This window comes from Nycticebus coucang, chromosome 15, assembly GCF_027406575.1.
Source record: "Nycticebus coucang isolate mNycCou1 chromosome 15, mNycCou1.pri, whole genome shotgun sequence".
Taxonomy (NCBI): Eukaryota; Metazoa; Chordata; class Mammalia; order Primates; family Lorisidae; genus Nycticebus; species Nycticebus coucang.
In genome coordinates this window covers 70694038-70721629 of record NC_069794.1, presented here as the reverse complement: position 1 = coordinate 70721629, position 27592 = coordinate 70694038, and the positions used below count along the sequence as shown (strand labels likewise).

The following is a 27592-nucleotide window of genomic DNA, read 5'->3' as shown; positions in this document are numbered from 1 at the left end:
TCTGAACTGGGGTGAGCATAGGCAGGAGGGCATGAGCGAGAAACCACTTAAACAACCCAGATGAGGAGACAAGGCTCAGCCTGGGCAACAATCCTACAGGCAACTTTGCTGAATGCAAAATTAGATGTGCTCTCCTTGGCAGCCAGCACACTGCAGGTGTCTGAATCATGCCTGTGCTTTCATCTGACAGACCGGTCACCTCTCAACTCGGAGAATTCAGTGGGGCATGCAAGGTAATCCTTGGAGTGAGGAACAAATAGTATGGGCTCTACTTGGCCTTATTCATTCACTACTATCCTTTAAAATTTTTTACTTTGATGAACATCTTATAAAATAACATATGAATTATACTTTTATGTATACAATTTTTAAATAATTTAACATGCATATGTTAAGATGAATATTCAAAAAAATTGGGGGGGGGGCATGTGATAAAAACTGGAGACTACTGTGATAAACCATTGTCCTTTCCACCCACAGGTCAGAACTTCTCTTCTACGTACAAAAATGCATTTTATTAAGTTCACCTGTAACTGACTTAATTAAATCCACATTATATACCTAAAAATGAAAAAAGTTGAGGGTATGACAAAAAGAACATAATTTTTTTTTTTTTGAGACAAGAGTCTCAAACTGTCACCCTGGGTAGAGTGCTGTAGCATCACAGCTCACAGCAACCTCAAACTCTTGGGCTTAAGCAAGTCTCTTGCCTCAGCCTCCCAAGTAGCTGGGACTACAGGCACCAGCCACATCGCCTGGCTATTTTTTTGTTGTAGTTGTCACTGTTGTTTAGCTGGCCTGGGCCAAGTTTGAACCCGCCAGCTTTGGTGTATGTGGCCAGTACCCTACCCACTGAATACGTGTGCCGCCCAGAGAATATCATTTTTATATATTTTTACTTTAAAGGCATTTTTCATCTTGTATCTTACATATCTTTCCTTGTACTTAAAATGTTGACTAAAATCATTTAGGGAGTAAATAACTTCAACTCTGGGGTGTCCAACCTTTTTTCTTTTCTGCCATACACCCTGGAAGAAAAATAATTTCTTGGTGGCGCCTGTGGCTCAAAGGAGTAGGGCGCCAGCCCCATATGCCGGAGGTGGTGGGTTCAAACCCAGCCCTGGCCAAAAAACTGCAAAAAAAAAAAAAGAAAGAAAAAGTTGTCTTGTGCCACTCATTAAATACACAAACACTAATGATGGGTAAAAGAAAAAGTCCATGCATACTTTTTCATGATTTTTTGTGATAGCTTACACCACAGATAAGCAAACAGTTCTCAAATAATCTGCACAGGGCTTAGAGGGCTGCAGGTTGGCACCCCTAGAACCAAGCACTGTGCTGAAAAAGGTACAATCAATTCTACACTTACAAACATATATTACAATAATTTGTCCTCTCAATGAGACGCTTTTTAAAAAAGATTTATATATTTAACGAAACCACCCCGCTATAGTTTAAAATTCTACCAAGACAGAAAAAAATCACATCCTGTGTCACTGAAGATGATGTGTTACATTCAAATTATACAGGCTATTTATTGTCGCCTAGAGTTTTTGAGTAAAACTTTAATCCTATGTACAGTATCTTTGCCTTACATATATAACTGTGTATTATGGATTGGAAAAGAGTATATCCAGAAAAATTTTTGTCTTTCATTTCTGTCTACTGAAGAATCAAAAATTTCTCCCATTCTCTTCTTTTAATTTTCAACTTTTTGTAGATTCTAAACAAAGTTCTCATATTTCAGATAATGTGGTTTAAATTCTCATTTGACCACCAACAATTGTAATGAGAAAACTGATGATTAATTTCATTACCAGTTTTAATACTGAAAACCCAAGTTAGTATTTGGTAACTAATAATCTATTACTCATACTCACACATTTAGCCAAAGTTTTTTAAATCCCTACTGTGTACCAAGCACTATGTTTTAGATACTGTACTCGCTGAAAGAAAAAGATACAATGATGTAATGTTGTCCCCTCCCCAAAGAGCAAAAGCAGAATGGACTTTGTCTCATTGCCATAGCTCAGCACCTAGAACAGTGCCTGACACCTGGCAGAACACAATGAATATTTCTTTTTTTTTTTAATTGTTGGGGATTCATTGAACAATGAACATTTCTTCAGTGCCTCACCCAAGACCTTGCATCCTAGTGGGGAGTAGGACTAGGAAAAAAAAGGAACTCATAACACTTGCAAATAATTACAATATTGTTAAATTCTTATTCACATACAAAAATATCTGACAACAATTTCCATCTACCTTCTCTCCCTGCATAATGAAAATCTTGGATGGGGCTCAGAGAAAGAGTTTAGACTCACTGCATGATCTATTTCTAGTTTTAATTACAATGCTTGGCAAAGCTTGAGAGATCATTCGAATTCAAATCAAAAATAACTCTCATTCAATACAAGAAAATGGGATTTTTCACACTTGAGAATTTTTTATTTACTTGATAATGAAGATGATCTGGCATACAAATAAAGCGTTTTCTTAGCAACTTTGGTCTAGGGAAGATGTAGAACTATTTATCTATTAATAAAAATAAAATGGCTTTCCTCAAAAAGTAAAAATTTACATTTGCCTTCCAAACACACTCCATTTCATTTCTAGCTCTTTTTAATACAGATAATGCAGTTGAAATCAAACATGGGACATAAAGCTTGATGAAGTCACCCCAGTACTTACTGATCCATACAGCTCCCCCTTCTCATTCATTCCGAGGTAGAGTCCACTGTCCACACCACGAATGCTGACCAGGCCCACTGCTATACTGATAAATTCCAGAATGCCTGTGAGAATAAATGAACAAGGCAGAGAATAGGTTAGAGCACAAAACACACCCTTAGAGTTTCATACCCCTGAGGTTTTGAAGAGGACACTGAGCCCAGCTCCGAGCTTTGAGAACCTTTCACTTGAGAAGTGTCTTCTCTGTTAAAACCACTGCCTAAATGAATTGCTTTTCCAACTAAATTCTATCTTACATAGTAATATAAAAATACTTATCAACTTAACTTACACAATGAGCAAACCATTTTAAAAAATTAAACAGCCAGTATCTACATAGACAGACTAAGAAGTGACAGGACAGACAAACCAAGGTACATATTATAATTAATCTAGAAGAGTTAAACTTAAGAAGAAAATAACCTATCCTACTTTATAAATGTGAGGTGAAATATTTATATATAGGTATCTTGATTTTGGACTTCCCAACCTCTAGAACTGTGAGAAACAAGTGTCTGTTGTGTGAGCCAAAAGAAAAAAAAAAAAAAAACAAAAGTATTCCATTCACAGAATACGTTTCTCAAAAACAGAAGTATGAAGTGCTAACTAAAGCCTTGATTGAGACAGTAAAGTATCCTCTCTATTGTATAACTTTTTTGAGATCTGTAAAATTGAAGTAGCTGACATACATCTCAAATATTTCTGCTTAAACCAAGTATTAATTTTTTTCTGTACTTATCTAAGCCTCAGGGATAGTTAAACAATTAAGATAACAATATCCTATAGAGAAAAGTACTTGTTCCAAGAATGCTCTTGATTTACAATAGACATGGAATACTATATCCCGAAGTATACTATTTGAATACTATATCAAATCAACACAACGATCTTTTATTTCCTTCTTTCCCTTTGCCTCCCTCCCTAAGAATAACAGCACCTAAGCTGGGCATACATCTAGAAGTTTATGGCCACACAACAGCAGCTTCAATTTCTCTATATTGTTTTAAGACGATTGTCCCAAAATTTATTTAGAACACTGCTAATATTACTTGTGCTCAGGCATTTTCTCATTTTTGTTATAAAGTCTACATTAGTGTAGACCTTGTGCTAATGCATACCAAATATTGAGTTCTTGTTTTAAAAATATCTTCCAATATTGAAAAATTTATTTACATTTAAGAGTTTAGCAAAATCTAAGAGTAACTTTGTGCTATAGTCAGTCTCATGTGACCAATAAAAAAGCACTTACATGGATTTTTAACAATTAATTTTGTGACTCTCACAAAATAGACTGTGGCACAATCAAAAGAAGATATGAACTGCATAAATCTAATAAAGCAAGGATTAACTCAAGAGGAAACTGTTCCAAAGTGATACAAAAACAAAGAGCTATTTCTTCTAAAGGAGTATTCCTAATTCTTATATAAGGACAAAACATAACTAATTTATCTTGCACTTACGCTTTACAGAATATATATCTGGACATCTAAACCTTTTTTTTTTTTTGGCTGTTTTTGGCTGGGGCTGGGTTTAAACCCACCACCTTCGGCATAGGGGGCCGGTGTACTACTCCAAACTTTTTTAAGAGTGTGAAACAGTACACAGAAAAAAATATAAAGAGGAATTACTAATTATGTTTGGAATCTGATGATCTATGGCTTTATCATGGCGGACACATCAAAAACAACTCAGTTTATCACTAGCCTTCCCTACTTCAAAAAGCAAATGGGAATATAAATAAAAGCACTATTTCCATGAGATTCATTTCACATGAAACGCACTCTTTTTGATGCAGTCACTTTATTCCACTGTACTATTTCTAATTCTTATAATTCAAATTAATCAAAATTGTGGCACTTCATTACTATTAGAAATCATAACATATGTGAATCTTTCGGCACACCACAATATAGGTCCTACTACACATGTATCCTGAAATTAGTAAAGGAGTTAATGTCCATTTCTCATTATAAAATGAAATACAGAAATAATTTTCCACCTCTGAGGTCTGAACAATTTAAGTTACCAGGTCAATAAGGAAAAGTTTAATCTTTTATGAGGACATATAATGATATTTCTGTTTTCCCTAAACACAAGGCAGCTCTGAGAATAAGTATTAGTTCATTAGGTGCAACAAAAAAACAAGGTGTATGTGATTTCACAAAACTATTTTCCTGGTGGCTGGTCTACAGACATCAAGGAAAATAGTAACAACAACAATAATGATGCTCGTCATAGCTAGAATTCTTGAGCATTTAGTCTACGTCAAATGAGAGGCCTTCTCTCATTCAAGTCTCAGACCCACCCTATGCATTACAATATTTTAATTTCCAGTGTACAAATGGGGAAGTGAGGTTTGATGAGATTAAATTAGTCCCAAGCAATTAGACTCCCAAGCCTATTTCCTTAACTATTATGCACATCTTACATTTGGTTTTACTTTTTCTTAATTCATCTGTGATATCTGTACCATTTTCACACAGGTAAGTTCTGAAATTATTACTACTATATAACTTGGAAATGAAAGTTAAGATCATTAGTTAAGCTAAGTTCTTTATCTTGTTCCTTTTCCTGGCATTCACAAGATAACTGTAATTCCCGTGCATTCTCTTATTCTATCAACATACTATTATTAAGGGATTATTGTAAGTCAAGTGCCATGCCATTTATTGAGAATATAAAGATAAGATATAGCCTAGGCCATTATTACCCTCAAATTGCCTGTCATCTAATGGTAAAAAAGACAGATAAACAGATAAATATAATAACAATGTGGTGAATGCAAGGAGAGGGAGATGTTCAGTATATGGGCAGTCCAAAGATGGGCAGCTCACTCAGGTTTGGGAAGGCAAGTCAGAGGAGGCTTTCTGAAAAAAGTAATAGCTGGGGTAAGTCTCCAAGGAGCTATCCAAGTGAGAAGCAACTATCTAGTGACCCCAGGTGGAAAAGATTTCATCACCTCAAACCACCAACCATACTTCTGCAGCTCCTTGAAAATAGAGACTCAGAGAACAATCCAGCTTTTTAAGGGGTTACCCCAGTGACCCAAGGGTAAGACGCATACCCCTTGAATGCATGAGTCACAGTCATTCTCTCACACACAAAGAGTGCCAATGCTGGGAGGTCAGGAAGACCTGGCAACCTGGCAGCAGGATCCCATCCCAACCAGAATGTAATCCTTATCATTCCTGGTACTATCTTGTCCTCAATAAACTGGAAAGCATCAACTAGGTCAGCACAACCCTCTCTGAGCCAAGGGCGGTGCCAAGCAAGTTTCCAACCGCTCTCCCTGGAGTATGACATACCCCCGTGTTACCTGTTTACATGGGTGGGCAGCAGCTAAGAGGATGCTGGATTTGTAATAGCCCAGAAGAAGGCCTCTGCACAGAGATGTCTGAACATTTAATGATCAAAGGGAGAGGAAGGGAAAGAAGCAAGAACAAGGAAGAGAGAAGGAACGAGAGAAGGAAGAAAGGATAGGAGGGAAGAGGCAAGGAGAGTATGATGAAATTGTGCCTCAAATTCGCACTGTGGCCTTCTCATGCGCACCACAGAGGTCTGTCCCTCTCTAGGGCAGACACAGTCTTGACAACCTCAGCTCAGAAGGCCCACGGTGACAGGTCATAATGGGATGATGGGAAACACAGGGTCAGTGGCTGCTGTCACTTCTTTATTGTCTTCCACAGCAGCCAACAATTCCAAATGAGAACATGCTCACAGGGCCCCATGTGATCTGATGAGGTCAGAGATTGTCCCTCATCCTCCAGAAGCCAGGTCAGTACCTAAACTACTTCAGAAAAATGACCACAGCAGACCTTCCTCTTTGCCTCAGATTCACACTCTATTAGCCATCAGCCCCGGAGCTGATGAGTGGCCCTAGCTCTGTTCAAATGGACCATCAGCCCAAAGAAGACCCAGCTCCCCAGAGCCCATCTGTGCTAAGACTCACCTTCAAGGCCACATAAAGCTAGCACAGGAGAATGAGAAGTGCTGCTCCACTCTGGTCCCAGTTAAATAACCTTCTAACCTAAAAGCCCCCAAGCTATGGACCCCTATGGACTTAACAGGGCTTCACCCTCCAACCCACATGAATGTGTGCAGTCTGTGGAGAGAGGCAGGAAAAGCCAGGAGTAAATCCCCTTTCTTGCAGGGCTCCCTGAAGTCCACATCCAGGCTGCACTGGGGTAAGTCATAGGGTTGGGCTATAGCCCAACGGGCACACAGTTCAGAGTTTACTTATAAAACTGAATAGGAGTTATAACCCCACCAATTTTTCCAAAATCTGAAGCAATGATAGAAAAAGCTCCTTAAATGTATAGTTTTTTCTCTAGGCAGTAATTTGGAACCAGCGTGTCAGAAGAGGATCTTAGACGTGCCTCGAAAATTTTGAAATCATTAATTAAATTATTTTCAAAAGAAGTTCAAAGCACTGTAAGTATATTCTTTTTGTACTATTTTTTGATCAACATAATTTAAGTGGGCCGCAGAAGTTTATAGGTTCAAGTGTGCCAGAGATAAGAAAGATTGAAAAACACCGCTCAAGTGTGACACTAAAGATTCAGATGCATATTACTCGGGAGGCTGAGGCAAGAGAATCACCTAAGCACAGGAGTTGGAGGTTGCTGTGAGCTGAGATGCCATAGCACTCTACTGAGGGCCATAAAATGAGACCCTGTCTCAAAAAAAAAAAAAGTTTCAGATGCATAGAACAGGACAACTTTTTAAAGTGTAAAACCCTGGAAATAAGTTTTTTTAACATCTCTTTAAAAAAACCATGCTGTCTATCCTAACTTTCCCCTCTATATACTACTTCCATCTGACAACTGACCCCTTCTGAAGACCCAGTTTGGTTGTTCATCTGGGGTCCTGATGAGGTCCCACCTGTGAGAGCCACTACCCTAGCTAAAAGGTCAGCTGACCTAGACTTCTTGTGCAAGTGAAATAGATGAGGCCGGAGGTTCACTTTTTTATTATTCCACATTAGCATTTGCCCAATTGTTTTTCTGCTCATTTTTTCCTACCTAGTGAGACTGGAGAAAGCTCTAAAAGTAAAATAAATATATATACAGGGTAACCATAAAGTTGGTGTGCAATTTTAAATTTCACACATGGAGGACGCCTGTAGTCCCACCTACTTGGGAGGCTGAGGCTAAAGGATGCTTGAGCCCAAGAGTCTGAGGTTGCAGTGAGCTATGACAAGCATAGCTCTACTAAGGGCGACAAAGTGAGACTCTCAAAAAAATAATAAAAATAAAATTGCACATGAACTTTATGGCCAGCCTTCATATATATATTTTACATATGTATTTCTTACATATATATGTACCTATTTAACATACGAAACAAAAGGATTGATTCCCGTATTGATCCCCCAGCCTCTTACCTGGAGATAGAACCCACCAATTTCTTTTCTCCCTGCTCAACCTGATCTCCACACTACCACTCCCATAGGAATAAAGAAAAGTCTTGCCCCAGGTGCCCCCTAAGTTGACTCTACTGCAGCTCTGGTTAGAACAACAGTAAGACTCCCCCACCCCCACGTCCCCTGCACTGCTGCTGCTGTGTCACCACTAAGTTTGCCAGCAGCTGCAGTCACCTCAGACTGCATGGGGGCGTCGAAAATCATTTTTCCAGCACGTTTCCTTTTGCTGTTTCACTTCAGGTAGAAAATGCACCTTCTATTTTAATCAAGGTGTAAGCCCGCCCACCCACCACCCACCCACAGTTACTCTTTTCTAAAGAATCAGAAGAGAAACTAAGGGTTTAAGGCTAAGTCCCCAGAGGGGAGCCCGGGATGCGGAGAGGTAGGCGGCGGCTGGAGGCGGGAGGAGGGCAGAAGGTGAGCCGGCGGCCGCGACAAGCGGGAGCGCCAGGTGTGACAAGCGGCGGAAGCCCCTCAGCCCCCTGCCAGAACCGGTTCTCTCCCTCTGCTCTCCCCGCGCGCGCCGCTGGGTCCTAGCGCCGATCCTGCCTCTTTCCGGGCGGGGCTGGGAAGGCAAGAGTAGGAGGCTCCGGGCAGACGCACGGCTCTGCAGAGGTTGCTAATAATGGGACCTGCCGCAGCGGCAGCAGCGGGAGACCGCGGCACTGCTGTCACCCCGGGGGCCGGCTTCTCACTGCAACCGGATGAAAGACTTAAATAACCCTCCTGCCTCACCCTCCTTCCCCACCCCCACTGCGCACAGCCACCCACTCAACTCCAACCGAAGAAGGGTGAGTGGCAAAGCAGAGCGCCAAGCGTGCCCTTCCCCGCGGCCGACGCCAGGCGGATAGGCTAGCTCGGAGCTGGGTGCCCTAGTCCGCAACCTGGCCGAGGCTTCCGCTCCCTCCTACCAACACTAACCCCCTAATACACACATCATTCTTATTCTCATTCTCTCTCTCGCTTTCTCTCTCTCTCTCTCTTCTCTCACACACACATGCACACACACACACACACACACACGCAGTGCGGAGTCTACGGAGTGGAGATGTCACTTCCTTGGCGACACCTTTCTCCAACCTCTAGGATCGAGGAGGGGTGAGAAGGTCTAGCTTTTTGTTTGATGGTCTCTATTCAGCCTCTGTAGTCCGCTGCAGTCCTCATCCGCTGACCCCAGAAAGCGCCTCTCCTGCTCTCCCCCCATCCCGCGTGGGCCCACACCCTTGCATCCCCGCACTCCCCGAAATGGACTGCGTCTGGCAAACGTCCTATCCTAAAGGTGACTGCGTTAAAAAATTAATAAAAAAAACTCATGGGGGGAGGGGTGCGTCGAGGAGCCCCAACTGAAACATCCCATAATCCTTCTCCACCAGGGCCCAGTAGGGCTGCACCAAGGTTCCGACAGGGTCTCTCAAAGGCGGAGGTCGACTGACACAATAAAGCTGGCCCCGAGGCGGTCCCAAGGCTCGGCGCCCCCGAGGCGGCCCTGAGGCTCGGCGCCCCCGAGGCTCAGCGCCCCACGCTCCAGCGTGCACCCGAGGCTCCCCTGGAAGAGAGGCCGAAACCGAGGCAGGGGCGCGGGAAAGCTGGCCCACGAGCTGCGACCTTGCTAACACTGGTTTCTGAAAGCGATTAACAATAGCACGACGCCCCTCCACCCACCTCCGTTGCCCTTTGTCGTCCCCCCCACTCCTTCCCTCCTGCCACGGCCTTGCTGGGCCAGGGACCCAGACCCACCTCCCCAGCACCGCGCAGCCCATCGACTCTCCGAAACCCCCTGAGTGCTTCTGAAAGACAGGGAGAGACACATAGGATAAGGGAGCTCAGGGGTCAGACAAGCATCCTGTCCGTGGTCCCAGCCACCTACTCTCCTGCCGCTGCGTGTACCTCCAGTTGTTCCCACACCGCAAACCACCGCGCCGCCCGGGGCGGCGGCTGTCAGCCCCGCCAGCCTCACACTCACACACAAAGAGAAAGCGAAGGGGCTAAACATGGACAAAAACGAAAAACCGGGTTCCCTAAATGCAGCCACAAGTTTGTCAGCCCCTGCCCGCCGCTCCCGGACAAAAGCGGTCTCCGCAGCACTGAAGGGCGCACCCGAGCCGGGTGGAAAAGGAGCCAGAAACCGAGTGCGTTTAGGACCGCGCGGAGCTGGCCAGGCAGCGGCGGAGTGCTCCGTGGGGCCCGCGCGGCCGAGTCGGCACCTGCCGGCCGCTAGCGCGGGAGGGCTGGGACTCCAGCCGCCAGGCGCACCTAGGCCCGCGGCCCAGGCTGCTCGCCCTCCGCCCACACCAACCCCGATGTCTCACGGGTGGCCGCTGCGGCCTTGGACACACTCACTCTTCCACCCACGGCCGCCCACTGCCTGTTGTTCTGGTATTGAACGTTAGGCACAGTGGCAACCCTTAAAGCGGCCAGATACAACAGCACTTTAGTGAAGTTTAGTCTTCCTTTTACAACAACCAGAAGCTACGTTTACTTATGGGGTTGGGAAGGAATAGTTATATTTACACTGAATAATTGCAAAGAGAAGAGCTACAACTTAAAAAAAAAAAAAAAAAAAAAAAAGCAGTGAGGGGAGATGGCCAGAGAAATTTACACTACTAGGTTCAGTTTGGGGCTTAGGCTCAATGGTGAGCAAAAGGAGAGAATCCTGGGCCTCGTGTATCTGGGACCATTCCCCAACCCAGGCCTGAATCCTCCTCACCTTCTGGCATCATCTACAGCCCTACGAAGCTAAACATGTAGTTTAGATTGTGTTCAACATCTGGCACTAAAGCATGAGGAAGAAAAATCACCACAGGACTTTGTTTTTTACGACCTAGTTTAAGTGTTGTCAGGTGGGTTCACTCAGAAGTTAACTCCTTCCAACAGTCTGGTTGCCCAAACTGGAGCTTAATTTTCTTTTTTTAACTAAGGGAAAACCCAAGAGTCCACCCCATCAGGACTGTATTAGCTGACTTCGTGGTGCTGGGCGCTGGGTGCCCCAGCGAGCACATGTGTGCAGGCATTAAAGGGGGCAGTCACCAGCCCTGAGTCTGCAGCCTCAGTGCTGAGTCACAAATACCCTCCTCTGAAAAAGAAGTCCTCGGAATGCCCTTTAAAATTAGCTCGCAGTTTTTTGCACGCGCACACACTCATACCAGAGAGCCACGCAGGAAATCCACACAGGGCTGCACACTATGGAGATTAAAAAGAAGAGGTTATAACTGGATAGCTGGAAGGACAAACACCCCCAGCGAGCCTCCTGCCCCTTTCCAAGTCCTTTCCTCCCACCCCATTTCCCCCAACCCCCCTATGCCCTTGATACTCAGAGTCTAAAACATGACTTTAGTCCTTCTCCCAACAGGACAGTCAGCAACCTCTGCCTTTGGGGCTTTCAGACTGGGGAGCGGGGGATGGGGGGCAGCAGGGGAAAATAAGCAATATGCTTAACTTACAATTCAAGCATTATACTTATTGAGAAATGGAGAAAACCTTAATTGGGGTACAAGATACCCACTGTCTTCAGGAAACTGCATGCATTAAGTTCTCCGTAGTTAATGATTAAAGCTTTAAACTCGTGGAATCAGTCCATTCAAAAGAAACTTCCTAAACCAATTTATCTAATGCAAAAGAGCTAGGTACTTGTGCTGTATTTAATATGTCCCCTTTTTTAATTTTAAAAAGGGGGCTTTCAATGTACACTTGCATTGGTGCCAGCAGCAGATCTGCAATTCCGGAGGCATTTTATCCTGAGCTGGCAAGACACACAGAGAGAAAGAGAGACACAGAAGGGATGGGGGAAATCCTTCCCCACAACCCCCCAGCCCGGCCACCACCTCTCGGTAGTTACAATCCCAGCGTGTCCTTGCATAGATACTAAAGGGTTAATAGTATACCTACCAAATCGGCTGTGGTCTTTCCTGGTTCCCTGGATAGTACCATTGGGGAAGATTTCTAAGTGAAATCCGGTCCTGCAGTATAGCTGCCTCCGCCTGAGAATCCCCTTTAAATGATCCAAGTCCGTGACTGCGGATCCCCTGGGGAGACCCCCTGCTTCGGACTGACCCAGGTGATCACTTAACAAAACCGGGCTGTCCACCGGCAACACGGGCACATTCCCAAACGGTACCGCATCCTGCACACCGAAATAGTTCCCAACTTCGCCTAAGGGAGCCATCAGAGGACTCGGCTTTTGGAGCACAAGAATAAACAATAATGATGGTGTCAACCCAGGAGATACTAGGCGAGGTATATCCAACTCCCTTCCCTTACTGCAGTTGAAGAGAGAGAGAAAAAAAAGGTTCTTTTCTTCAATCCATTAAATGCATAAATAAAAGTAATCTGCTGTTTCACTGGCACAGGTTCAAGGTCAAACCACTGATAGTCTAAGAAACCACCACTTTATACTCACACACTGACATATTGATAAACATATCTATGTATCTCTATTGATAGATCCCCAGCTCTTAGCAGGCAGGAAGGTCTTCATCCCATCCGACCGTAATAAGGAAAAAAAATCCGTAGTTTCTCCATTTGGTTTGAGATCAGAATGACCATAGCAACTTAAAAGCCTAAGCGTTATTATAGGGATTTTTAAGATGCACGGGCTACGTCAGAATTTACGGATCCTGACTCCAGGAAGGCATGCGCTGTTTTTACTCGCTAACCGACTCTGCAGACATCAGCATGAATCCTTCAACGGGGGGAAAAAATCTCACGTTGACAGCGGCGACAAATCTCCCCTCCCGGTCCCCCCTCTAAAAAGCAATAATTATAATAAAACAAAAAGAAGAAACTTTAGGGGTCCATAGCTAGTATCCAGGATTCTCCAGAGGCTCGGCAGATGTCCATTGGCTTAGAACGGATGGCGAGCGGCGAGCAAGGAGAGCGGCGTCCGGGAGCTCGCGTGCCGCCCTGGCTGCTGCGAACAGGTGTTGCCGCGCCGGCTGGCGGAGCGTTGTAGCCGGGCGGAGCGCTCCTCCTGCGCAGCCCCCGCCGGCGCGCAGAGTGGCGCAGGCAGCGGCATTGGGCTGGGTTTAAGGTAGCGCCGCGGCCGCCCAGACTCCCCGCGGTCCTAGCGCACTCCTCACAGCCCGCGCAGCTCTGCGGCAGGCCGGGAGCAGCGCGCCAGAGCGTAGGACTTCTGGGGAGACAGCTGAGGAGCCCAAAGGAAAGATCCCCCGCGAGAAGCAGGGGGAAGAAACCCTGTCTCCTGAAACTCACAGTTCTCCTGCAGAATAGAAGCTGGTAACCTAAAATCTGGCTCCCTACATAGATCGATGGAGATTCAGAGTGAAATAGGGAAACCTAGTTTTCACGTGGGTTCTGTAATCTGTAAAATTTGTCTTACTTGAGAGTTGGAGGGAGGAGAGTGGAGAGGGAGTTTACTTCACAAGTTTGGATGGCTCTGGCAATTTCTTTTTTCTGTCAGATATACAGAAGCGCAAACTATATTTCAGGTAAAACTGCTAGATCTGAGCTTATCCCCACCCTCGTCCACACACACACGCGCGCGCGCGTATCCCCACCCTCGTCCACACACACACGCGCGCGCGCGAAGATGTTGCCCGGGTTTCGGTTCTGGGGCGTACTACTGGAGATCTTTGGATTAGGGCTAGGTTTAGGTCCCTTCCCGCCGCGGGAGTCCCGGCGTCCGCAGCAGAGCGGGCAAGGGAGGGCGCCAGAGAACCTCTTCTGTCCCCGAGTTCGACTCGCGCGCGCGCTTCTTCAGGGAGTCCGGGTGGCCGAAAGCGTTCCAGTAGATTCCCTTCGTACTCCCAGACCACGCTCCTTAGGACAAGCCGTGCCATCCCGAGCCCTGTTTCGGCTTGGGAAAACGAAAGGCGAGTTCCTGCGTCTCCTTCCACCGCCCGAAGCCTGCAGCAGATCCAGGAGAGCCCAGCGCCAGATTCTTGCGGGGCGCAGGCAGTGCCGCACATGGAAGCCTAAATTCCAGTGCGCCGGCTCAGGTTTCCGCTACCGGCCGGCGGCCTTCGCCCCCAGCCAGGGTGAGGGACAAAGAAATCCGGCGCCCAGGGCCGCGAGGGGCCCTACCAAAGGCCCACCGGAGAGCCCGGCGGCCGCACGCTCTGTGCCCAGGGCAGCTGGCCCGCTCCCGATCCCCTGCGGGGCCAGAAGCAGAGCGCGGCGTCCGCAACACTCTCGCTAGCTCTGCAGCCCGCCTGCGGGCCCTTCTCTCTCCCTCCCTCTGCTCCTCTTTGTTCACATTGTCTTAGAAATGGCCCGACTATAGGGTCAAGATGGTGAAAGTTGGAGAGACTTGAGTGCAGCTCCCGATTGTGGGGCGTGTGAGTGAGAAACGAAGTCGACGGCGAGACCGAACCCCTGTGGTGGGGAAAAGAATCAAAACCTCTTTATGAGGGAGAAGTCTGATCCGCCCCAGTCCGCTAAAGGCTGGAAGTGAAGAACTGGGGCTGGCCCTACTCCAGACGAGTTTCGCCCGAAGATGAAAGGGAGCAATGAATTTGCAGATTTCGAGGGCGCTGCAAGTGCGGACGACCTGAAGCGACCTTCTCCTGCCCCACCCCCCGGGGTGGAAGACGCGGTGGGGCCGGACAAGGAGAGAGGCAAGGTGGTCCTCCTCCATCCACTCCTACATCCCTTCGCCGCAGTCGGGAATTATTGGGGGTCCGGAGGCTAGGTTGGTGCGTCTTGCTGACGTGTTTCTGAAGCACTAGAGCCCTGCCGGGTAGCATTTAGAGCAGTCTCATCCGCCGTAGTACAATGAGAGGCTGGGGAGGAAGTGTCACTTCTCACAAACCGCCCTAGAAGCTCACATTAATCACCCAGGCAGCCAGCCGCGCTGGATTAAGCAAGGGCGTTCTTCGACCACTTGGGTACATTGCGCAGGGTTGGTTACTTAGGAAAATAAAAACTGATAGAAGAAAGACAAACAGAAAGAAAGATGGAAATAGAGAGACGCTTGATAAGTAGAGAGCAGCACTTGGACGTTTCCACTGAGGACAAGACTGGGACCATTTCCACCAGCTGTCTCCATCCACATTCTTTCGGTCTGAATTTAGACTGTCATCCAATAAGCGAATCCTGCAGAGAGTGTCGTGACTGTCAGTTTCAAAAGCAACGCAGTTATGGGAGAGAGGGCTGAGAGCTGATGGAGCACTTTCCCAGGCAGGAGCAGCCTCCTCTGGGCAGCGCTCTTCCACTGTAGTTACCTTAGTCCACATTTGGTCTACATCCCTAACTCCAGCTCCGGGAAGCTTTTCCTGCTTCCTTGTCCCTTTCTCATTTCTCTTGCTGCTTCTGGTTTGGTGGGTTTTCTCATCAGCAGTATAATGAAGACCTTCCTTTCGCTGAGCATACCACATTTCTCCCTCACTCACCTAACCTACTACGGCTGACATCCTCAAAGTTCCTTCACAGCTCTGTCATGATCATGAACTCCTATGTCTAGGCCTTTGCATGTATTTTCCAAGTATTCTTCAATTAGTATTAATATTATAGATGTTAAGCTCCAAAAAGACTGAGGTCTTGCTTCCTAGAGACACTTGGTGTTATAGTGTTAATAACACCTGCCTGGAAGAAAGTTGTTTGGAATAAAAGAAAAAAGACTTCATATAAAACAAGGAGCAAACAACAGACACTCAAGACATAGTTGCTATTATTGCATCATTCCTTGTATAGTTCCTTCATGGAAATATCCCTGTGGGGTATTCAGCAAATACTATTATTGATTTTTAAACCCAAATCTCACTTAGGGCTATCTCAAAATATTTTAAACCCTCTTGTTTTCCCTTCTTCTCCATACCTGTGATTACTATCACATGTGTAATCTGTTTTTCTTCTGTCAATTTAGTAGAGCTGGATGAGAATACATAACAAGTAAAGAGAGCTATGAAGCGGAATGAGCACTAGAATAGAGTCAACAGTCTGGAGCATGTCTACCTACTCTCTGTGTGATTGCAGGTTCTCTCCTCATGGGCCCCTGTGGAATTGCTGGGGAGATCAGTTTGACCTACCACAAGATAGGTTTGAGGATTAAAAAGTTAAAGCACAAAAGCACTTAATAGGGTGTCTGAAACGCAACAGCCAATAAATGTTAACTGTAATGGTTCTATACTCTTATTGTCAAAGCTCAAACATAGCCCTGGGGGACAGACCTGAAACCTACTTCAACCTTCCCAAACCATCCCTCTGCATCCCAAGCTCCTCACAGATCCTAAACAAAAGCCTATAAATAGCTTGGGGGTGGTAAGGGTAGGGAAAGGGGGGGATAGAATAAATGGAGATAGAAGGACCAAGGTCAATTACACCTTTATTGTTGTAAAACTGGAATGAAAGGCTAATTGGCATTTGAGGGTGGGAGGAAACTGAAGGAAGAGACATTAATGAACAAAGCAGAGGAAGTGAACACAGCACTTTTTTCTTTGTTAATGCTCACACTTAAAAATTTTTTGTAAAGGACTTTATAGTTTACAGTCCCATTTTCCTTTATTCTCTCCTGAATATTTCCTATTTTCATCTGGAATCATTTTTATCCTGCCTAAAGAACTCTGTATGGTTTTTCTTTCTTTCTTTTTTTTTTTTTTTTGAGACAGAGTCTCAGTATGTCACCCTCAGTAGAGTACTGTGGCATCACAACTCACAGCAACCTCAAACTCTTGGGTTTAAACAATTCTCTTGCCTCAGCCTCCCAAGTAGCTGGGGCTACAGGCGCCTGCCACAATGCCTGGCTATTTTTTATTGAGGTTGTCATCATTGTTGATTAGCAGGCCCGGGCCAGGTTTGAACCCGCCAGCCTCAGTAATGTGGATATTTTCACTGGGTATAGAATTCCTGGTTGACAGTTATTTTATCTTTTAAAATTGTCTGTAGGGTGGCACCTGTGGCTCAATGAGTAGGGCACCAGCCCCATATACCCAGGGTGGTGTGATTCAACCCCACCAGACAAACTGCAACAATAACAACAAAAAAAAATAGACTGGCGTTGTGGTGGACACCTGTGGTCCCAGCTTCTTGGGAGGCTGAGGCAAGAGACTAGTTTAAGCTCAAGAGTTTGAAGTTGCTGTGAGCTGTGACACCATAGCACTCTACCGAGAACAACAAAATGAAACTCTATCTCTTAAAATAATAAAAAAATAATACAATGGTCTGTAATTTCAGTTGAGAAGTCAACTACAAGACTTATTGTTACTACTTTCCAGGTAATGTGTCTTTTATCTCTGGGTGCTTCTAAGATTTTTTCTTTTTTATAATTTAATTTTTCAGCAGCTTTAATGTGTTGTCTTTAAATTAAAAAAAACAAATTTTCCCTATCATTTGCTGAGATTCTTAAATTCATAATTAGTGTTCTCAAGTTTTTAAAAATTCTTAGTCATGTTTTTGAATATTGCATCTTTCCTATTCTCTCTTTTGGAGAATATAGTGGATATTAGACTTTTTTTCTATTAGTTGATTTATTTGTACTTCAGTTTGGATTCCAATTTGTATACTGACTTCTCTTCCAATTCACTAATCCTAGTTTCTACTATATCCCTCTGCTGTTAAACCACTTTACTAAGCTCTTAATTTAAGATATTGACTTTTTCAATTCTATTTGAGTTTTTAAATAAAATGCCATTCTCTGGTGAAATTTTCCACATTTTTGAACATTATATTAAAAGTGCCTATCAATTCCAATAGCTTTACCATGTGGCCTGCTTTTGATGTTTTTTGTCTCTTTATTATCATACATATATTTTGGTCATTTGCGTGTCTGGATATTATTGATTATATGCCAGACATCGCATCAAAAGATAGAGGCTTCAGACTATGTTATATTCCATCAGAGAATGTATTCTTTTTCTTCTTTTACACAGGTGGGATAGGAGCTGATCACCTGACTCCAATTAGAAACTGAATTGGATTGGGACTAGGTTGCAGTTTTAGCAAGACCTAAGTAAGAGACCTTTGGTTCATCCCTGTCCTTTAGGTATAGCCCTGTCAGGCCTTAGATAGAGAGTCTAGTATTAGTTTCCTCAATCCTGAAAGACTGTGAGAAATTCTCCTGCCCTAAAGAGGTTTTCAAACCAGCTCTCCAGCCATTTGGCCCTAGAAAACCTCAAAATCTGACAAAGGTCTTAAGGGGGAAAATAGCCATATACTTAAAAATAGGCTCTATCCCTTAAGGGCTTCTTGTTTCTTAAGAACATAAGCCTAAGGGATATTTCATTTACCTTTAGAAAGTTTCATACTCACTCCTTAGTATACTGTAAAGTCTAAGAACTTAGCAAATATCTTGTAGAGAAAACCAGTCCTAAGTTGGAAGCACCCCAAGTGACCAATTGCTCACACTCGCTTCATGTGGGTTAAAAAGTTGCTGGTTTTTCTTTCCTTCACAAGGGTTCTCTGCCTGAACCATGTGCAATTCTCAACAAGTGTCCAGAGTCAACAAATGCCCCGAGGGCCAAAAAAAACTGTCAATCAACAGCTTACCTTGGAACAGTTTTCTCCTTTCTGTAATTTTAGTTCATTTAGTGCTCATTTCTTCCACAACTCTCTGATGTTTGTAAAAATATGATTTTTGTAATCTCTCCAGTTTTTTCTAGTCGCTGCAATTGGACCAGCTACATCCTATCCAGAAGCAGTCATCTCATATTTCATTTTTGAAAATGAGAAAATTATTATTTCAAGTATTCTATGCCATATTTTACAACATTTTACACTTTTCAAAGGTCTTACACTATCTCAGTAAACTAGTGTGTGTGAGTTAGCAGGAATTGTCTGAAATCATTCCACCTGAGCACAACTGTTCATGCAAAAAGCTAGGAGGACTTTTCTGAGTTCTTCTGAGAACTTTCTTGTCTACACAGTCTCTAATTTAAAGATATAAGAATAAATAGCAGATTATTCATTAGGCCAAATAACACAGCCTTCAACAGATTTGTTTGCACTTTGTTTACAAAACTGCATGAATGCAGATTCAAGTCAAGGTTTAAAGTTACTACTGAATTATTTTCCTAGATCTTGGTAAAGTCACATTGATAACATTTATGAAAAAGTCACCTCCAGCAGCATTTTCTACTGGGTTGCTGACTGGAGAAAACATAAAATCAAAAATAACATTCCAAATTTTTCTAAGGCTATATAACAATGATATTGTACCCTATATGACCCTCCTGACATGTTACTTCCATGAATTATGTAGGCATGCAAAGTCACCTCTAGGTAACTGGCCTGGCTTCTTCCTATTATATAGAACTGAAAGGATATGTTTGATCTTTCTCTCTAGATAGCTTTACCAAGCTGGTGTTTCAGAGGCATGGAATGTGCAACACCCTTAAGCATTATCTTCTAGATAGCTTTTGTAGTTCAACAAAGCCCCTTTCACTGCAGCAGGGGAGTTGCTATTTAGCTGAACTAGTATTTGACATAATGGTCAGCAGTACTTACATGCTATGCTCTGAAAGAGATCCAGCACTTATACAATTAAAAAAAAAAATCAGAGAGTAGAGGAGACCAAATCTTATTCACAAACTAGCCAGACCCAGAAGACACACAGTTAATACCAAGTTGTCAATTAGGATTTACTCAAGAATAACTGATAGCATGAGTTCAAAGAAAAATTAGAAAATATAGGCATAGTCCATGTAACTACATCACTATAGACAGCTAATGTTGATATGGCATTCTTATTTGCAACATACAAGAGCTACTTGGGGGCAAAGGAAGTGATATTATATTTTAAAATGCCAACAATGATGCTTCCTTCTCCACAATGCTATAATTTGATCATGTACATACTTTAATTGATTGGCCATATTTGGGATTGTTTAGTTTGGCATGTGTTTACTTCAGTGTCTAGAACACAATAAAAGTTTCTTAGCATTTCTAAGTATATTCAAATACAGAGAGAATTCTGTGTTTTGCATCACTTCTCACCTGGAAAACTAAGGAAATCTAACTGACAGTGCCCATTATTAATCATTGAACATTTCTTTAATGATAGCTGAAGTTTATTTATTCATCTATTTGTTTATTTTACTTTGCATCCTTCCACCTGGGTTGGATGACCATATAGCACTTTTTCTGGCCATTTCAAGTCTGTATCTGATTATGTGAATCATGAATAGTATAGCTATCAGTGACTAACCTCATGCCTAAAAAAATCGATGGCTTTTTATCTCAGTAAATATTATTGGAATGTGAACTAAATTTGAAAATGTGAATAGAAATAAAACATCAATAACTGTGCACTCTCCCTGAAAAAAGGCATGCTTCATTTTGCTGAGTTTAAAGAAAATATTTACAACTACATGGTAAACTATAAAGCCAGATGTTGAGTCTTTACACATATTCTTTTTCACAGAACAAGATAAAAAGGAATGTTTTCTCACAATTCATGTATCCCTTCATCCACAAAAGCAAACATAATTTAAAATAAGCAAAATGGGACACCATAGCAAGGTAGAAATTGCATATTCTTCAGAAGTTCTCCCATCTGGCAGATTGAACAAGTTTTATAATAGTTCCAAGACCAATTTCCTCATTTTCACAATGGGGATGGTAATAACACTTGTCATATATTTATTTTAAGAATAAAAATAGACCATGTAAAATGGTTCAGTGGTACTGATATCTCAAAAGAGCTCAATACAGCTATATCTTGTTAATAAGCATAAATTAATTTTATGTAAGCAGTAGGCTTTTTCCAACAGAAAAGAAAAAGAGAAAAAAATTGAAAATGAGGTGATAATAAGGGGAAAATCTGGAAAAAATAACTTAATTATAGTATGATTACCACGATACAAAAATAACATATGCATGAGATACGGGGTCCAACAGGGAAACTTGAAGGAAATACACCACAACGTTGGCATTAATTATATTAGGATCATGAACTTAATGCTGTTTTTTATCCTCTATTGTCCAGATTCTCAGTAATATGGTCTATTACTTAGAAAATATATTTTTTTAATTTTTAATTTTGAAAACTAAATGATACCTTTTTGTAACAAATTACCTATGTCCTAGCAGAAACTTTCAAGATATTGTTTTATATACTCCAGAGATGTTTGCAATGATTGCTCACAATGATTTCATTCAGTTTCATCATTTATTGAAAGCCCTGTTCCAGCCTTCTAGAGGAAAAAAAGTAAATGAGATAGGGTCCTGTCCTCATTATGTCCTTTGATAGTAACAATGGTGGTAGTTCTCCTATTATAAATCAGTTGGAGAATTAAGGGTCACTGTATCAATTAGGATGCCACCAGGGAAACAGAGAAAGAGGAAGATGGAGGGGAGGAAAGGAAAGACAGGGAGTTGGGGAGAGGAGAGGAGGTAGAAGGGAAGGAAGATAGAGAAGGAGAGATTCATTGCAAGAAAGTAACTGACTTATGAAATCTGTACACCAGGCCTGCAGGCTAGCAGCTCTAGAACAAAAACTGATCCTGAAGTCCGTGGGTAGAATTTCTCCTTTCTTAGGGAAACCTCAGTTCTGCTTTTAGGGCCTTTCAATTGATTGGATGAAGCTCATCCAGATCTAAGATCATCTCCCTCATTTAAAGTCAACATGGAGGGGGTAGCCAGGAGTGATGCTGTTAATCACATGTACATCTTCCATTGACTAATTAGAGACTATAGCCTTGACACATCAAACTCAACATTTCTCTTATTTTATCCTAATTCCTAGTGTATTTAAAACCAGTAGTATCTCTGCTGATTTCAGACCCCACCATAAATGAATGGTCCCTTGCTGAGTTCCTGACTTTCTTCACAAGGCTGGTTGACACAATGCTAGGCCATATTCTATACCTAGTAAATTTCACATGTACCCTTGTAAGATGCATCGTAGGCAAAATTTGCTTCTTTTCAACAACACTGTCAAATGTAAGGAGGCAAAGGTGGAGGCCAGCTCTGATTCCCACACACTGCGGGCTACAAATGCTTTGTGAAGGTTGCCCTTTATTGAGCTTTATTTTTATTAAGCATCTCTTATTTAAATTTATTTCAGGTCCAAAATGAATTGCCCTTGAAGAAGACACTCATTTTAAAAAAGAAAATGTTTATTTACATTGACTGGACCAGAAATAAGTAGAGATCAAGACGGAAACAACTGTAGAATGACTTTGGGTATATTGAAAGTGCTTCTATTTAGGTATCTTTGACTAAATATGTCAATTTTGTATCCATTCTCTCATAACAAACACATTGAACTTTTCACTGAAAACATTTTTTCTCCTCATTTAACACATGCCTGTTATTCTTGCTGTAATAATTGAGCAATTTTATTTTGTTTTTTTATTATTATTAAATCATAGTTGTGTACATTAATGCAATCATGGGGCACCACACACTGGTTTTATAGACCGTTTGACACATTTTCATCACACTGGTTAACATAGCCTTCCTGGCATTTTCTTAGTTATTGTGTTAAGACATTTATATTCTACATTTACTAAGTTTCACATGGACCCTTGTAAGATGCACCGCAGGTGTAATCCCACCAATCACCCTCCCTCCGCCCATCCTCCGTCCTCCCTCTCCCCCTTCCCCCTATTCTTAGGTTATAACTGGGTTATAGCTTTCATGTGAAAGCCATAAATCAGTTTTATTTCGAAGATACCACACTACTTAGTTTATCAGTCTCTATCCTTGTTTTTTTACAAGGCTATGACTGATTAATATACTGTTGTAAAAAGGGACTATGTCACGAAGAAATAAATATAATTCACAAAACTAGCATATTTTTCAGAGATACAAGTAAAAATATAATATGTATATATTTTGTGTATATTTACTTATCTAGATGAACTTAATTGTTAGAATTTATTTTATGCCGTGGAATTCTTATCTATAATAATCTATGTCTTAGGGTTTTGTTTAGTGAAAATAAAACTATTTTTTGGTAAACAACAAAAAAAAAAAAAAAAATTTATTTCAGGTCATGGTTTCTCACTAATTTACATAACTGGCCTTACTCGTGGGTATATATCTACACCAGTGGTTCTTAGCCAGAGCAATTTGCCCCGCCCCCCCCACCCCATCTCCCCCACTCCCCGCTGGTGGAAAATGTCTAGATACATTTTTGGTTGTCACAACTGGGGGACAACATGGAGAGGGTCATAGCCAGGAGTGATGCTGAACATCCTCTGGTGCACAGGACAGGCCCCCACCACCGAGAATTATCCAGCCCAAAGTGTCAGTAGTACCAAAGCTGAGACATCCTGGTTGAAACCATGCCAGTGTGATTTCTGCCACAAATTTCATTCCTCAAAAAGTAGGTCTGTGAAGGAAATAAGCTTGTTAAGTTTTCTTAACCTTTAGTTTAGAGGCTTTGCTAAAATTACCTTTCATGTCAAAGTTTTGTGTGATTTTAGAAGAGTAGGATGAAGAAAATATGTCCCTTTTTAAAATAGCTAAAAATACTAATTTTCTGAATTAGTGACAGTTATTGTTACTGATTGTAGTAAAACTATTAAAACTTTAAATGTAATCACATGTGCATTTCTACCATACTTCTATATATTAGTGTATCATGAAACATAATTTATGTTGTTAATTTTCTAGTTACATATTTCAAGTGATTTATTCCATTTTTACTTAACTTCTTGAATTGAACTTACATTAAACAGCATTTGCTCATTTCAAAACCTGTTTTATCTCAAAGTGGAGCAAAAGGAAGTTTTCTAGATGATAACAGTAGCATCCTCATGGCCAATGCATCTAACTTACAACTAATACAACACATATTTTTCTGCTAACAATCCAATAATTTTGTCATTGAGAAAAAAAGGCTGAAAATTATGTGTTTTTCTTTTTCTTTCTGTCTTTTTTTTTTTTTTTAGAGACAAAGTCTCACTTTATCACCCTTAGTAGAGTGCTGTACCATCACAGCTCACAGCAACCTCCAACTGCTGGGCCTAGGCAATTATCTTGCCTCAGCCTCCTGAGTAGCTGGGACTACAGGCACCCGCCACAATGCCCAGCCTTTTTTTTTTTTTTTTTTTTTTTTTTTTGTAGAGACAGAGTCTCACTGTACCGCCCTCGGGTAGAGTGCCGTGGTGTCACACGGCTCACAGCAACCTCTAACTCTTGGGCTAACGCGATTCTCCTGCCTCAGCCTCCCGAGCAGTGCCCAGCCTTTTTTTGTTGCAATTTGGCTGGGGCAAGGTTTGAACCCGCCACCCTCAGTATATGGGGCCAGCGCCCTACTCACTGAGCCACAGGCACCACCCCATATGTTTTTCATTGTCCTTTGAAGTTTTTCATTGTCCTTTGAATTCTCCATAGAATTGAGAACTTGAGTTCTTCATAGAAATAGAATCCAATAGGAGATATATGAAGACATATATACAAATGTATATAGAGAGAAAGATAAAGAGATGTACTATAAGGGATTAATTAGGTCATGTATTTATGGAGACTGGCAAGTCCAAAATCTGTAAAGCTGATGTATCAGTTCAAGTCCAAAGGCCAGAAGCTGCTGTAGAACTAGGAGGAGCCCGGGTCCTAACCCAAAGGCCAGAAGAACTCCCTCTTACTCTGGGGAGGGTCAGCCTTTTGTTCTATTCAGGCCTCCAACTGATAAGATGGGACCTGCCCACATTAGGGAGGGCAATCTGGGTTACTCAGTCTACAGATTTAAATGTTAATTTCATCCAAGAACATTCTCATGGAAAACCTGTAATGATGTTTGATCAAATATTTAAGCACACCATAGCCTATGCAAGGTGACACATACAATTAACAATCACATCCAGGGAGGGGGGAACACCAGAAAAAGGAAAGGAAAATTGCAAATAAATATTCAATCATAGGGTATCAGTTAAATAGAATGATTCAGTCACACATTGATATAAACTATTATTTTTTTAGTGTGGTAGAAGATGCCATGGAAACGTTTCCTAAATACCATTTACCAAGGCTCTGCCATCATAAACATGAATTTTTATAGCACATTGAGACATAATTCATCCCAGCCTAGAAAGTTGAACCCATTTAGAGTGCTCAGGTCTTCATGTACCAGCGGCATAAAATACAACAAATGATTAGAAGGAAACTTTGTGAGCCTCTCTTTCAAATCACCGCTCTAAAGAAAAGTAAGGTGGTTTATCTCAAATTATTGATGGAACCTTGATTCCATACACTTTTAAAATAATAAGCATATAAATACCAAACTAGGATTTGACGCTGACCACTGAAATGAATCAGGAAAAGTACAAAGTTGCAAAAAGTTCACTTTTTTCTTTTTTTGTAGAGACAGAGTGTCACTTTATGGCCCTTGGTAGAGTGCCGTGGCCTCACACAACTCACAGCAACCTCCAACTCCTGGGCTTAAGCGATTCTCTTGCCTCAGCCTCCCAAGTAGCTGGGACTACAGGCGCCCGCCACAACACCCGGCTATTTTTTGGTTGCAGTTTGGCCGGGGCCGGGCCTGAACCCGCCACCCTTGGTATATGGGGCCAGCGCCCTACCAACTGAGCCACGAAAGTCAAGATTGTGTAGTAGAGTCCAAAGGGAGCCCCAGGAGCAGGTCTCAGTCCTGGCTCTACTTTGGGATTATGTGTGCCGTGACATGAGATTACAATTGTATTGGACCCATTTCAGCTCGCTGCTAGGATTATTCTCTCCTTCAGTTGTGAATGCTGATCTAGAATTTTACTTAAACTTTTAACTTGCTTTATTTAGACATGCCAGAGCAAAAAGCGGCGGGGGGGGGGGAGTATATTGGACATGCAAATTGTGATTTTTAAAAAAATAAACAGGCCTATAATTTTAAAAGCAATGTTTTCACAGCTACTTTTCTCCACCTCTAAAATAAAGTTTTGGATCAGAGAAAGTCTTACTAAGGTCATTTCTGAAGTAAAACACACACACACAAAAATACAGAGTATTGATTTTAACTTGATCAATGTCTGGGATCTGTAAATTTACAGTATATCTATCTATTAACAATACTTGAATGTTTAAATACCACCTCACTGGGGTATAAAGCTCTGATATTAATGGGAAAAATGCTCATCTTATACCATGTGGACTTGCAACAAAGTCCAAAGAAATACTGGTTCTTATTTCCGGGGTGTGACTTTTGATTATGAATCTATTATCCTTGTACTGAAAAGTAAGGACAGTACAAACTCAGCAGAACCATTATAAGAATGCCTGTAAAATACATCAAGATCCTTGGATAAAAGGTACCACATAAATATGTAACTCTGAAGACACAGCGTTATTATAGTACAGTAATCAATATAATCAGAAAATTTTTCTTTAGTTTTGCAAAATCAGTTACGGAAATATACCACCTCTATTGGAAAGGTTGATGAATTCATTCTTCTTAATCCAAAGATGCTGCTACTGAACCACTGTCTGTGGATAAAGAGTTCTAGAACTTGACCTACAGATCACTCGGAATCCTTGTGCACATTCCTGAATGGTGACCAGGGAACACACACTTGTAGAAACTCTGCAATGTGTTGTAGCCTTTGACTTGTTTCACCTGTCATGACTTTTCCTGATTGATTTGTATTCTCTTCCCTGGCTTTCTTCTTAATCCAGTGGTTCTAAAACTTGGCTGAGTGTTGGAATCACCTAGCAAGGCTCTGTCCTCAAGGATTCTGAGTCAATTAGTCCACAGGGAGCCTACCTTCATGCATTTTTGTAAAGCTACCCAAGTGACAATCTACTCTGAGGGTATAATGATTTTAACTGGACTCCAGCCCACTCAGCCAAGCCTCATCAACAAGTTGTGAGATTCTGAGCAAACTACCTGTTAAGGTGCCCACAGCCAGGACCCCGACTCCAGGGAACAATAAGGTCATACAGATGAAGACCTTCCTTAAACAGAAAGAGGTCCTTCGGAACTGAAGCCTCCCCATCCTGGATGCAATCCCAAAATGGACCTTTGGGGTCACTAACTCTCATTCCCCATCAAAAGAAATCCAAGGACAATCAAATAAAAGGGCTTTCAACCAAAGAAAATGGAATATTCCTACCTGGAAAGGAGAGTCCTTCTTCATGAGAACTCTCCTGCTTTAGCTGTCCCAAAATAGAAAAGAAATAGTTAATAAATTCACAACTAATAAATACTTAGTAAATAAATACTTAACTTTTTAATATATTTATTCTTGGCTACCAAACCAGAAGTTTTCAGATCAGAGAGGGACCCTTTTCTAGTAATATATATATATTGTATTACTTTTGCAATACCCTATATCTTATATGTATGTGTGTGTATACACACACATATGTATACACACACACATACATATAAGATATAGGGTATTGCAAAAGTAATACACTCTTGTTATAAAATACTCAAACTATGCAAAAGTGTAAGGAGTTAAACATCCTCTCAGAGGCACTCCTGCGCACTTGTTTTGTGTCCTTCCATTTTTCTAAGTCTTGATATGTATGCATATAGGATTGTTCCTTTACCTGGGAACAAATTATACATATTGACATGCAGTTTGCTTTTTAAAAATCCACAAAATCTCA

At 42.1% G+C, this 27592-nt stretch overlaps 1 protein-coding gene across 1 annotated transcript in view; it reads right to left on the bottom strand.

Moving 5' to 3' along the window:
• FGF9 (fibroblast growth factor 9) overlaps positions 1-13146 on the bottom strand; it is a 40697-nt gene extending 27551 nt beyond the window's left edge. The window contains exons 1-2 of the mRNA XM_053563061.1: positions 12038-13146; positions 2692-2795 (exon numbers count right to left, since the gene is read on the bottom strand). Coding sequence (XP_053419036.1) covers positions 2692-2795; positions 12038-12314 — 381 coding nt within the window. The 5' untranslated portion in view covers positions 12315-13146. The remainder of the gene's footprint in view (positions 1-2691; positions 2796-12037) is intronic.
• Positions 13147-27592: the final 14446 nt, after the last annotated feature.